Source organism: Babylonia areolata, chromosome 11 (genome assembly GCF_041734735.1).
Source record: "Babylonia areolata isolate BAREFJ2019XMU chromosome 11, ASM4173473v1, whole genome shotgun sequence".
Classification (NCBI taxonomy): Eukaryota; Metazoa; Mollusca; class Gastropoda; order Neogastropoda; family Buccinidae; genus Babylonia; species Babylonia areolata.
This window is the reverse complement of record NC_134886.1, coordinates 10,493,666-10,507,477: the sequence shown is the minus strand read 5'-3', so window position 1 is coordinate 10,507,477 and position 13,812 is coordinate 10,493,666. Positions and strand designations below refer to the sequence as shown.

General features: G+C 38.3%; 1 protein-coding gene across 1 annotated transcript; it reads right to left on the bottom strand.

Annotated features, from left to right (window-relative positions):
- Positions 1–1,287: 1,287 nt before the first annotated feature.
- Positions 1,288–13,471, bottom strand: LOC143287292 (tRNA (cytidine(32)/guanosine(34)-2'-O)-methyltransferase-like). Its single transcript, XM_076595235.1, has 11 exons — positions 13,387–13,471; positions 12,230–12,378; positions 11,732–11,801; positions 10,686–10,788; positions 9,765–9,843; positions 7,708–7,760; positions 6,745–6,798; positions 4,943–5,045; positions 4,357–4,440; positions 2,788–2,891; positions 1,288–2,144 (listed from the first exon to the last, which is right to left on the bottom strand). Exons 2-11 carry the CDS (start codon positions 12,348–12,350, stop codon positions 1,935–1,937), a joined length of 981 nt encoding a protein of 326 aa, XP_076451350.1. The 5' UTR covers positions 12,351–12,378; positions 13,387–13,471; the 3' UTR covers positions 1,288–1,934.
- Positions 13,472–13,812: the final 341 nt, after the last annotated feature.

Below are 13,812 nucleotides of genomic sequence, written 5' to 3'. Positions count from 1 at the left end.
ACATATCGAACATTAGATCTTTGACTGTAAACTCCTTGTCCTTGTAATATTAACTTCACAAATGATATGATTTTAGGTGTAATAAATATTATAATATCATAGACGATTGAAGTGATTATCCTGAAGAATTATGTCTGTTAGATTACAGAAAAATATAAAGATAAACTGCATACATTTGTATGAAGCACATGCTGTTGCCCATCTAGTTAGTTCAAATTTCCAGCACAAGGTCTGCATAGGAGACTTTGGGACTGGATTCTTCAACCGTCACAGACAGTAGTGTTCAAGGTCCAAGGCATGCTCACCAACATGCACAGCCCATTGTCTTATAAGATGGATGGATGCTGCTGCTGCTAAAAGATAGGTGTGAGTGTACATGTGTGCATGTATGAATGCATATGTGTGAGTGCAAGTGTATATCTGTGTTTGTGTAAGCCTCAATGTATGAAATGAAATGTGAGGGGGATACAAGGCATTGTGAAACAAAGAATAGTATCATGATGTGCATGAGAATATTATTGACAATCAACGAAAAGAGCTAATGTCTGTGTGTGGTTGTTGGGCATGCAGGAATTTCTGAGAGCATGCATGTGCAAGAGGCATATGCATGTCTATGTCCATGTTTGTGCATCAGTGTGTGGATCAGTTGTTTGTGCATTATGTGAATGTGTGTGTGAGTATGTGTGAGTCTGTGTCTGTGAATGCCTTTGCACATGGATGAGTGCTGGTGAACACATTATTTTACCACTGATTATTGTTAAAACTGTTCAGAAGATGGACAGTGTTGACAAGTTCAATAACAGAAGTTAGTGTTTGACATAGAGACAACAATACACTCAGGAAGAAAGAAAGAAAATATATGTGCATGTGAGACAAATGTGTGTGTGTGTGTGTGTGTGTGTGTGTGTGTGTGTGAATGAAAGAGCGGACATAATATTATGTTCTGTAGAACTAGAAGGCTCCATTCAAGTACAATAAACAATTAAAAATAATTAAAATACTCGAACACATATCCATATATTGTTTCCAAAATTTCATTTTATTACAAAGAACTGCCCAGATAGTTCTTTTCTCATACCACCACATCACACACACACACACACACACACACACACACATACAAATAAGCACAATCCATCTACATATTAATGCAAGCCAGACATGCACAAATATACGTCCATCCATACAAATGAAGACCAAGCAAATGCAAATGAAGGTAGTAAACAAAGAACACCTGATGAACTGGTGAAGCCATGTATATGTAATTTTCTCCTATTCTGATATATCTTCACTTTCCACAACACAGCATGTGCTATATCACTTTATTCTTGGCACAGGGATTAGACTGGCATTTTTAGTTGCAGTCTCAAAATGTTAAAATACCTTCACAATTGTATATAAAACAATAAGAATTGCCATTTTCCAGACCTTATATCACGGCGTCAGTCCGATTTCAGATTTCTTTAAGACCACAGCTGGGAAAAATGACCTGTTCTGGTCCTAGTATGGATGTTAAGTTGTTTCTTGTGGATATATACACACACAACAACCACTGTGGCCACTACTCCCTTGAAGACATGTGGGACACTGTACCATGGGGAACATTAAAGTGATGGTGGATGTTCTTGAATTTAACAGAAAAAATCTCCAGACCTGGTTCTTCCCACCCTTGCCCAGCCACCCCTTTCCTTTCTTTCTCGCCAAACATGCACCCCTTTCTCAATCTCAATCATTTTAAGGTCACCCATCTGAAAATCTCACACACACACACACACACACACACACACACACACACTGCAAACAAATGAATGCAACTTTCATTTTTCTTTTCTCCCTCTCTTTTACTCTCTTTCTCATACAGCCCACAGAATCACATAACGTCAGCAATCACTCATTTACTGTCCAGCAAAACAACAGAAAGAAAGGAAAGCAGCTCAGTCCAAAGTGCCTGCTGCAGCTGGTGTCTCTGGCATGTCTGACACAGTGGCTGGTGATCCCTGCGAGGTCTGCACGGCGCAGTCTTTGGGTTGGGCGGAGGGTTTTGCCAGCAGGTCGTTCTTACGCAGGTAACAGGCCTCTTTGTACGGAGGGTTGATGGGAGATTGCGTGGGTTCATGGTAACTGTACTCTGCTCCCTCTTCAAGCTGTGATGGGAACAGACTGAAGAGTTTTGTTGTTGTTTTTCTCCTTTAGAAAACTAACCAGTTTGGAATGCCGAACTGTCTGTGATCAGTACCAACATAATACATAATGATTATTATCTAGAGCTCCAGTAGCAACAATAATAATAAACTACTACTATTACAACTAGTAGTACTACTAACACTGCTGCTTTTTTTACTATTGCCATATATATATATATATATATATATATATATACACACACACACACACACACACACACACACACACACTCAATATTATCATTGCTGTTGTTATCATTATAATTATTATCATCATTATCATTACTGCTATCATCATCATCATCACTATTACCAAATACATTTTTAATGCATAAATATAACATTAATACAATAGCTTTCAAGTAAAATGGTACATAATCACCTTGATGTACCAACCCAATACCACCATTATAATATTCAACATTTAAAAAAAATAAAAAAAAGAGAGAGAGAGAGAGAAGAAAGAAGTGTTTCAAGTTTGTTTCACCACTTTCAACAACACATGCATGCGCGCGCACGCACGCACACACACACACACACACACACACACACATACACAGGTGACACCCTCATTCATCCTCGCAAACAGAGCATGAAAGTTTACCTGCAGTGGGTAGGTTTTGTCAGAATCAAATCCACTCAGATCTCCACATGCCAAAAATGGAACGATGACTCTGTTAGGTCCTTCCAGACTGTTGAAATCTACATCTGTTCGGAGATGATAAGAGAAATTATATACTCCTGACTTGGTGTGTTTAGTGAGTAACTATTATGTGTGCACATTTTCATGTGTGCTCATGCACGTGATGTGTATATCTGTACATCTGCAAGTAAGAGCATCATTATAATATGCTAACTACAGCATATTAAAATCATACACTGTAAATCTACTATTTCCTTACAGCTAGTCTGAACTTACAGTCTTTGAACAACAAACGGACATAATCACACACACACACACACACACAGAGACAGGGAACGACAGACAGACATAATCATACAAACACGCAGACAGAGAACGACAGACAGACATAATCATGCAAACACACAAACAGACAGGGAACGACAGACAGACATAATCATGCAAACACACAAACAGACAGGGAACGACAGACAGACATAATCATGCAAACACACAAACAGACAGGGAACGACAGACAGACATAATTATGCAAACACAAAGACAGACAGGGAACGACAGACATACAAACACACGGACAGACAGGGAATGACAGACAGACATAATTATGCAAACACACGGACAGACAGGGAACGACAGACAGACATAATCATGCAAACACACAGACAGACAGGGAACGACAGACAGACATAATCATGCAAACACACAGACAGACAGGAAACGACAGACAAAATTATACAAACACACGGACAGACAGGGAACGACAGACAGACATACTTATGCAAACACACAGACAGGAAACGACAGACAGACAAAATTATGCAAACACACAGACAGGGAACGACAGACAGACATAATTATGCAAACACAAAGACAGGGAATGACAGACAGACATAATTATACAAACACACAGACAGACAGGAACGACAGACAGACACAATTATGCAAACACACAGACAGACAGGGAACGACAGACAGACATAATTATGCAAACACACAGACAGGGAATGACAGACAGACATAATCATGCAAACACACAGACAGACATGGAACGACAGACAGACATAATCATGTAAACACACAGACAGACAGGGAACGACAGACAGACATCATTATGCAAACAGACAGACAGGAAACGACAGACAGACATAATTATGCAAACACACAGACAGACAGGGAACGACAGACAGACATAATTATGCAAACACACAGACAGGGAACGACAGACAGACATAATTATGCAAACACACAGACAGGGAACGACAGACAGACATAATCATGCAAACACACAGACAGACAGGGAACGACAGACAGACTAAATTATAAAAACACACAGACAGGGAACGACAGACAGACAAAATTATAAAAACACACAGACAGGGAACGAAATACAGACATAATTATGCAAACACACAGACAGACAGGGAACGACGGACAAAATTATACAAAGACACAGACAGGGAACAAAAGACAGACATAATTATGCAAACACACAGACAGACAGGGAACAACACTACAGACAGTGTCACCCACCATAATGATGATCCAGCAGAGGGTTGGACATGTTGGGTACATAGTCTTTGGGAGGGCTGTAGTTCTGACACACCACAAAGGCCTCTGAAACCAACACAGTCTGCAATACACTATATGAAAATAATAACGATAATGATAGTTATAACAAAAATATGAATTTTTGTAGCTCCTGTTATCTAAATAGGGCTCCAGGCGCTATAGGAAAACAGGGACACACACACACACACACACACACACACACACACACACACAGAGATATCTTCTGATCTCTGACTTTAGATTCTGATCAATCATGTCATATCTCCATGCATATGTATGCATACAGCTGTGACCAATGAATATTCTAACATATAACTGACGTGTGTGTACATATGCACACACAAATATAAACATGCTCACACATATGCACACACACAAACACAGTCCAATGCACGCACGCACACACACACACACACATACATACACACGCGCGCGCACGCACAAACACATGCACGCACACACACACACACACACACACAAATCATGTACATATATCCACACTTCTTTTCGTTTCCATGTCGCTTTCTCAGACTCATAGAGATCATACCAATGCTAGAATTTCTGCTGCTACGAGGTTTATGGACTGTGACCATGGGAAAGAAGACCTTGAGCTGAGAGTATAGCAGTGTCACATCTTTCCCACGGAAAATCTGCAACAGATGCAACATTAGTCACATTGAGTTGGAACTGATGATGAAGATAACTATCATAATCATCTTTACTTAATAAACACACACACACACTCACACACATATGCATGCAAACACAAGCACACACACACACATATGCATGTGCACATGCACACACACACACACATGCACACACACACACACATGCACACACACAGACACACGCACACACACACACACAGGGTATACTACTGTAATTAAGGTAATGTTTCCAATTTTCCTGACCTTGTCCTTTCCCCACACAACAAACCCGCCCCTACCTCTACCTTCTTACTAAAGCACACAGAGCAACTTTCTCACACACCAAAGCAATCAGGAATGCAAACAAAAATATATTCACTAAGTAGATGAGAAAAAATTATAAGAACATTCATAGAGGAAAATCAATAACACTTGTGTTTTTTTTATCAATACTTGCATGTATGTAGCTGGTTACGAAAGGAAACGTCAAAGGTCCGCTAGCCTTTTACAACCATAGGGGCAGTGAATTCATATTCACTTTGTCAAGGGCTTGGCACAGGGAAGCGGGGCCCAATCCTCTCCTTCTGATGCTTTTACCTTCCGCAGCCGAAGTCAGGTAAGCATTGAGCGAGGAAAATAATAATAATTATAATAATGGTATTTATATAGCACTGAATCTTGTGCAGAGACAAATCAAAGCGCTTTCGCACCAGTCATTCACACGCATGCGTAACTCTAAAACTGGAGAAACTGAAGGCAAGGAAGAGGCAGGGGAGGGAGGCTATTTTGGGAAGAGGTGGGTTTTAAGGCCAGACTTGAAAGAGCTGAGTGTGGAGACTTGACGAGGCGAAAGAGGAAGTTCATTCCAATTGCAAGGTCCAGAGACAAAGAACGGCGGCCAACAGTCGAGTGTTTGAATCTGGGTATGCGTAAACAGAGTGGATCCAAAACCGATCATAGTGAGTGAGATGGAGTGTTGAGGAGAAGGCAGCTGCAGAGACAGGAAGGGGCAGATTTGTGAATACATTTATAACATAGAGTGCTGATCCTGTACTTTATTCTGTGTGAGACAGGGAACCAGTGGAGATGTTGCAAAAGAGGAGTGATGTGTTCAGATCTTTTCTTTCTGAGGATGAGTCGGGCAGCAGAGTTTTGTATGCGCTGAAGAGACTGAATGGATGAAGCAGGCAAACCAGACAACAGAGAATAACATGCTTTTCCCAGGGAAATGACAGAATGAAGAAACAGGACCTCAAACTCTGATTGCTGAATCAGATGTCCAACACCTGATTTTGCCACAGTGTCTCTTTATCACTAGTTTCTTACTAACATAAGAAAAAAAAAGGACCTGCCATGATATTTGACAGTGACATATTAATACCATTATCAATGGTGAAATTGCATTGTACTTGAGCTGTACTAACCTGTCCAATATCCCTCGATACACTCAACATAATTATAGTATGTTCCATTTTCCCTTTGTCATTTGGATGCTATAAAAAGTCAGAAAGAAAAACATTTTATCAGAAGTTTCTGAATCTAATGAAAATTATTCCATGAGAAGTATCTGAATCTCTGCAGGAAATATTCATCCAAAGCATCTGAATCTCAGCTGAATGCAATGACAATAAACACAAAACCAGTTCCTTGGATTCATTCTTAATGGGGCTGCTGTATTGTCAAGATAAATGATTATTACCTTTGCAACAAAAGTTCCTCCCTGTTTCAGCACATGGGTTGTAATATTCAAAGCCTGCGAAAAACAAAACCAAAGTAAGTGTCTGTATAATAGCTGCTACTGTTGCATGACACACACACACACACACACACACACACACACACACAAATCTACAATGATATTATAGTTAGGTAAAATAGTTTTGCTTTAAACAACTGCTGCCAACAGAAAACTACAAACATCAAAGACAGTCATGTTATCTGTTTAAACAAAAATCATACTTTCACAAACTGACTCTCTCTCACATGTTCATGCACACATAAACATGCAAATGGGCATGACAACATTCAGTGAAATGTCGATATATGGCTAAGTTATCAATTTGATGCTGAGGCCTTCCACGTTTCTAATAGACTTGTCCCATGAATTACTGTTGGAGTTCTAAGACTTTGGAGAAAACTTGTGAGGAGTCCCAAATCACATCTCTGCATTTTTTCAATTTAATGATCCTACACTGTGCACTTATGTCTTCTGGGGATTTCAATGCATTTTTTTCTCCAATTTTCAACCAGTTTTTCTCCAATATGGTGCATCAATGTCATTTGTTGTTGTTTTTGTTTGTTTTTTAGATTTCAGTATTCATATATTTGAAACATTTATATCTCTTTTTGAGATTTCAATATATTTTTCTTCTCTGTGGTTCATTAGTTTCCTTTCTACGATTTCAATACATTATTCTCCTATTTTGGTGCATTTACACCTTTTTTGCATATATATAATTTCAGTTTATTTGTAATCATGACAAAACCAATCTTTAACATCCATACATTGCTCCTTCACAATCATCACTACTACCAGATTTTCTGCACACACACACACGCTCACGCGCATGCAGACATGCACACAAACACACACTGAAACATTTGGGAACAGTCAAAGAATAATATTCTGCTTTTCACAGCAAATTTTGGTGAACACACTTACTGCCAGCAGAAGCTGTGCCTGAATGTACTCGTCAATGTCGTGCAGGCCTGTCACTGAGACACACAGAGAAAAAGACACAGAATAGAGGGAAAGACACAGAGTGTGAAGAGAGACAAGGGGGGGGGGGGGGGGGAACTCAGGAAGGAATACCATGAGTAACAACAATAGCAGTAAATAGCTTTAACAGCAACAAAGGACATATGATCTTGCTCAGATTTCCAACTTGATCACTGATATACACAGAATTATCCTCTCTAAGTCCACATACACACACACTACACTCAGGTATAAATAATATTCATGCAATATAGGACCACCCTCCATTAATCAAATTCTGTCAAATAAATATTAAGGAAAAAATATGTGGGCAATATACTTGATATAAAAAAAAAACTCTTACAATTTTATCATACACCTTTTTGCTTTTCTTTTTTTTCACAGACATTGTGCTCTATTAACCCCTAGGCTGCCTGCATGATGAGATAACTCGTCATGGCAAGCATGTATGCTTCGCTGCCTGCATGACGAGATAACTCGTCATCAAAATATTCTGACTTTTCCCTGGTTTGCATTCACTTCCTTGGCAAAAATAGTGGTACCTTTAGCCTGGGGAATCTCTCTAGATTCTATTCATAGCTAGAAACCCCATCTACGTCATGAAGCAGTCCTTTATTTGAACGTTTTGGTTGGGTCACTGTCCAAGTGTTTGCCTGACTTCTCTCCTCGCTCGCTCAACAAAATGTCGGACTGACACCGTGCTCAAGACATGCGATCGTGACGAACTAAATCAACCATGATTTCTTTCGTTAGCTGATGCTCAGAAAGAATTGAAGCGTAAATTCGAAGGAGAAGATAGTGATGAACATTTATAGGACGATCTGATAGAAAATAAAGGGAGTAATCAAGAGAGTGTCCAAGATGCGACTGTCAGTGAGTGATGCTGGCTGTGCAGGTGTTAGCAGACGACAGATGACCGAATTAGCAGCAGAGCGATATTCTTGGCACACAGCCAACGCGGTCTGATGAGAACTGAATCAAGTGACCGTGTGAGAGGGGTGAGGAGGAGGGGGGTGGAGACTGAGGGGGCGTGGCCTCACATCCATCTTATCACTTGGAGAAGTCACAATGTATTGTGTATCTATCTCTTAAAAAAATATATATATATATTGTGGTTGTTCTAGTATGATTTTGTGTTTGCAGATATCCATTTGTCCAGAAAATATGATGTTTTTGTGCAAATTACCTGACTAATGTTTGTAATGAACAAGTTGAAAATGTGACAAAAAACAAAACACTGATTTCAAAACAACAGCATGTCACTAAAAATATATAAAATGGGGAAACAGCATGTGTTTTGTATTCTTTATTCATTTACCTTTCAGAAAATATATACTTTTATGGGTCTTTCTCCAATAACAAAGAGCACAGAATTTTTTGAAAATTTATACCCGTTTTTTGTGAAAAAACCCTGGCAAATAGATTTCACTTAAATCTTATTTTCCTGGCAGCGAAAGGGTTAATGGAAAAGAAATGGTTTTCATGCATTTTGTAATTTTATGATCAAAACACAGGCAGAGGAGGAAGAAACCATTCTGTCATTGTTGTTTTTCTGACAATGGAACATGTGCACATAACTAAATCAAATAAGCTGCCATGTGATGCACTTACAAAATGGTATAAAGTCAGGTATTGTGCACTTCTAAATAAAGCACAATTATCAATTTCTTTCAAACAGCCCACTCTTGCACTGTCACTTTATTTATTTACACAGTACCAACTTCAGAAATGCAAATTAGTTTAAGTGAAATGAAGATGTTTACCCCACAGATTTAACATTAATATAATAAACACACACAATATTAACACTTACTTCTAAACTGCAAATCAATTTTGAATTACATGAAAAATGTCTGTTTACACTACAATAATTGAAAACAAAATGATCAGCAACTTGTAGCTACCATTTAGTCTGGGTACACATGAAGTAAAGATCATGAATGTTTACACTACAATGACAGACAATAAAATAATCAACAAACTGTAGTCAGGGTACTTACCATCAGGTGCCCCATCACAAATCACCAAATCTGCCTGCTCTCCTTCAAAATGCTGAATGATTTCTTGGGCTGTGGATTTCTGAAAAGAAAAGCACAAACAAACTTAAAACTACAGAAATACACACATATATATATATATACACAGAGGCAAACAAAGGCTTCCTCACACATGCACACACACATTCACACATACAGAACAACATGTACAAATGAATGCACAAACACACACACACACACACACATACACACACAAATGTAGCATCTAATGCACTTTTTACACCACCTGTCATGGTCCCTTAGAGTAGTTAAAGGGCAAAGAGAAACATGTATCCAAAATATGTCCAAAGAACTCATTCCTCACATATCAACTTCTAACATGTATGCCCAAGCAATACTCAGGCATCCAATCCTTTTCACTAAATATAAACATATAGGGAAGGGACACAAATCTTGATGAACTTCTGGGCAACTAAACTGACAAAATTAAAGCACAGTCCAAGCATTTTCAAGCACAATTTTTGCAAGTTCTCTGATTATGGCTAGGAAACCATGTTTCCAAGATGTACAAAGTGAATTTGATCCTGACAATGATACTCAGTAAAATTATCTTCATCAAATATTGTAAGGTGAGACAATGTTCACCAGTGATACAGATCACCTGTCTTTTCGGAGTTTTTGTTGTTGTTGTTGTTGTTGTTTTTTACATATTTTTTTTAAATCATCAAACAAATACTTCAAAAACCCTCCTAGATAGGGAAGACTGCACAAGGTGTGATTCACACAGTGCTGAAAGGGTTGATATAAATCTCTTTACATAGGATGGACAAGATGCACAGACAACAGATAAATAAATAAATATAGATAACAATTCTGCTAAAAAAAAATATATATAAAAAAAGTTTTTAAATGACAGTGCAGCACCTTGGTGATGTCCCCCTGCAGTTGGATGACTCCAGGAATGGGGGCCATGGCCTGAAGATCGACGGCCACTATCTTTGCGTCACTCTTCTCTCCTTCAGAACCTCTGTCATGTTACAGGACAGCCAACTATACAGCATGCACCTTCATCAGGTCTGTGTGATTCGTGCTTTAACCTGTATCATTAGCTTCTCCAGCTAACTCGTGCCATGATCATGACATCATTCTTAAATAATTCTCTCTCTAACCTCCTGTCACAATATAAGACATGAACTCCATCTAACTTGTATTGGATGATATATGTATCACTGTGTAAATGATTGTTTCTGATTAAATCTGTAGCATATTAATATGTACACGCTTACAGACAACAAGTTTATGTGACAAATAAAGTGTTCATTAATGCAAATTGCTGACAGCAACAGCGAATAGTTGTAATGCTTTACACTACATCATAGGCATTGCCATATTTCTAAACTAAACCTGCTGAATATCAAATATCACATAACCATAATATAACTTATATCAGTACAATATAACTGCAAACAGCAAAAATATACACAAGATGTTAGAACTGACAGTCTGTTCAAAGAATCATAAATTGAGACATTATTTCTTTTCATCCCTTGTGAGGTTTTGAGGACTATAAGGAATCAAAGCGAACATAATCAAGGCCAACACAGAGGCAAAACATGACAACAACACTCACATGAATTAACGTCAAGCACAAACACTACATGAATTACATGTCAAGTGCAAAGTATGACATCATTTTCTTAAATTTACAAATCAAAGAGTGCCTTCTAAGATACTCGGTAATTTAAACCTCCCCCATCACATTATTTATAAACATATCTTAGAAAACATAATAAGAAGCTTAAACATCACCACAGAATCCTTGTGGTTGATCCACCATTATTTTTATAAAATATCGACAGCCACAACAAAAGAATCACCACCATTATTGTCTAAGACTGATATACATACATACATACATACATACTTACATACATACAAACATACATACATACATACATACATATACTGACATGAGTTTTTTGGAGAGCACCTGACTCCAGCTGCCGGGGGCCGCACACAGATCCACCACACGCTTCACTCCTGTCAGGTAACAACATGGCAGGTATTACTGTCACTGTACATCTGGACCATCAATACTGTTTTACTGCCAATCAGATGTTGCGAGAGTGTGTAAGAGGACACAGAGAGAGAGAGGGGGTGGGGGGGGGGAGAAACACACAGAGAGAACTCGAGTTTGTGTGTATGTATGTATGTATGTGTATGTGTGTGTGTGTGTGTGTGTGTGTGTGTGGTTACTCTCTTTTTGTGTCTGCATCTATGTGTGTTGTGTGTGTTTGCATCAGTCTGTCTGCTGTGTGTTTGTGTAATCTGTGTCGATTTATATACATGACTCTAAATCAAACTAAATAAACATCAAATAAATAACAATCTATGTGTAAGGAAACACACGTACATGCACATACATTACATCAAAAATTATACCAAAAACATATATATACATGACATACCTTCAAAAATATTGAAGTCATCATTGATCTGCAGCAGTTTGAATGCACTTCTTGCTCTCCACCCCTCTTCCTTGGCCAGTCTGTAATAAACGTCTCTCTTGTCCTTGGACGAACGCCCCATTTTGTCAAATATGTGTGGCAGAAACTCTCTGACACAGATATAAACAGAAATTATGATACATTACATATATATATATATATATATATATATATCAGCTCATGGACTGGGAAGATTTGGGCCACAAAATTTGCTGGTTTGCTTGTGTAGTAAAAAATATGTGAGTTATTTCCTGTATGCAATATGCAATTTGCTTCCATGTTGTACTGTATAATTTGTTCACACAACCTTTTGAATGATGCTACACATTTCCTGTTGTTCTGATCACGTTCTGTCATTGAAGAGTTTTTTTTTTGTTTTTTTTTATCTCTTTATTGTTACACTTTTCATCCTTTCATATATACATACTGGTTGACAACAGTGAACATACACATTCACACACAAACAAAAACAAAACAAAAAATATAAAAGGGATAAGCCAGCTGGGGAAAATTCAGTACATTCTTCATCTGCCTTTTTCTGTGTTTGTGGACTGTAACTCACACTTTCACTGATGACTTTGACTCTTAAAACAAGTGTGCTTTTACATATATATTTTTGTGTATGATTGTTTTTACTTTGACATCGAGGCAGCCATCATCACATTCTTGTTTCAAGACTTTGGATGCTGGATAAGTTCATTTTTGCATAACCCACTGAACGCTAACAAGGACGACAGAATCTTTAATTTGCATGTGTGTGGGGGCAGGGGGAGGGGGGAACAGTGTGTGTGTGTGTGTGTGTTTCTACTCCATCGATTCATACAAAATATAAAACAAGTATCAAACTAGAATTTATTTTGTTCCAACCCAGTTTGTATTGTAAAATGGTTGCGATTAATATCTTTATTCGAGGCTAGTTTCCAAACCTTAGTTACCGGGCTGCCACCTTACGCCATGTAAAAGTTGCACGAACGCAAAACATGATCGATGCCAATGACACATTTTCCTTATCCAGATCCGGCCACTTCAATGCTACGAAATGTTAACTTGAATTTATAGGCCCCTTCAAATCTATTTTGGGTTCTTAACAGTATGATATTATGATATAAAGAACTTACACAGTCTGTCAAAATACGTATCGTCTGGTTCAATATCGACCACTTAGAAAGCCATGCCGAATGCGCAAGGGAAGTAACTCTAAACATGCTTTAAGGGAAGTAACTTTAAACATGTTTTAAGGGAAGTACCTTTGAACATGTTTTAAGGGAAGTAACTTTAAACATGTTTTGGATGCGTTTGTGTTCGTGGAGAGGGGAAGGGGGAGAGGGGAAAGTAGCACTTTTGTATCTCGTTTTTGACTCACGTGTGTAAACAAAGTGAGTCTTTGTAATGACACGATGTGTGTGTGCGTGTGTGTGTGTGTGTGTGTGTGTGAAACATTAATATTGGTATTTTCTCGGTTACTACAAGAACGGACTTATGAATAGAAATGTATAAGTACATGACAACAATCAAGTGGCATAAGAACAAAGCATAGCAGGCTG

Coding starts and splice junctions, on each gene's coding strand:
- LOC143287292 (XM_076595235.1), bottom strand. CDS start 12,350: ATGGGGCGTTCGTCCAAGGACAAGAGAGACGTTTATTACAGACTGGCC. Junction 6,799..7,707: donor AGGCACAGCTTCTGCTGGCA/GTAAGTGTGTTC, acceptor TGTTTTTCGCAG/GCTTTGAATATTACAACCCA. Junction 5,046..6,744: donor GAGGAACTTTTGTTGCAAAG/GTAATAATCATT, acceptor CATCTGTTGCAG/ATTTTCCGTGGGAAAGATGT.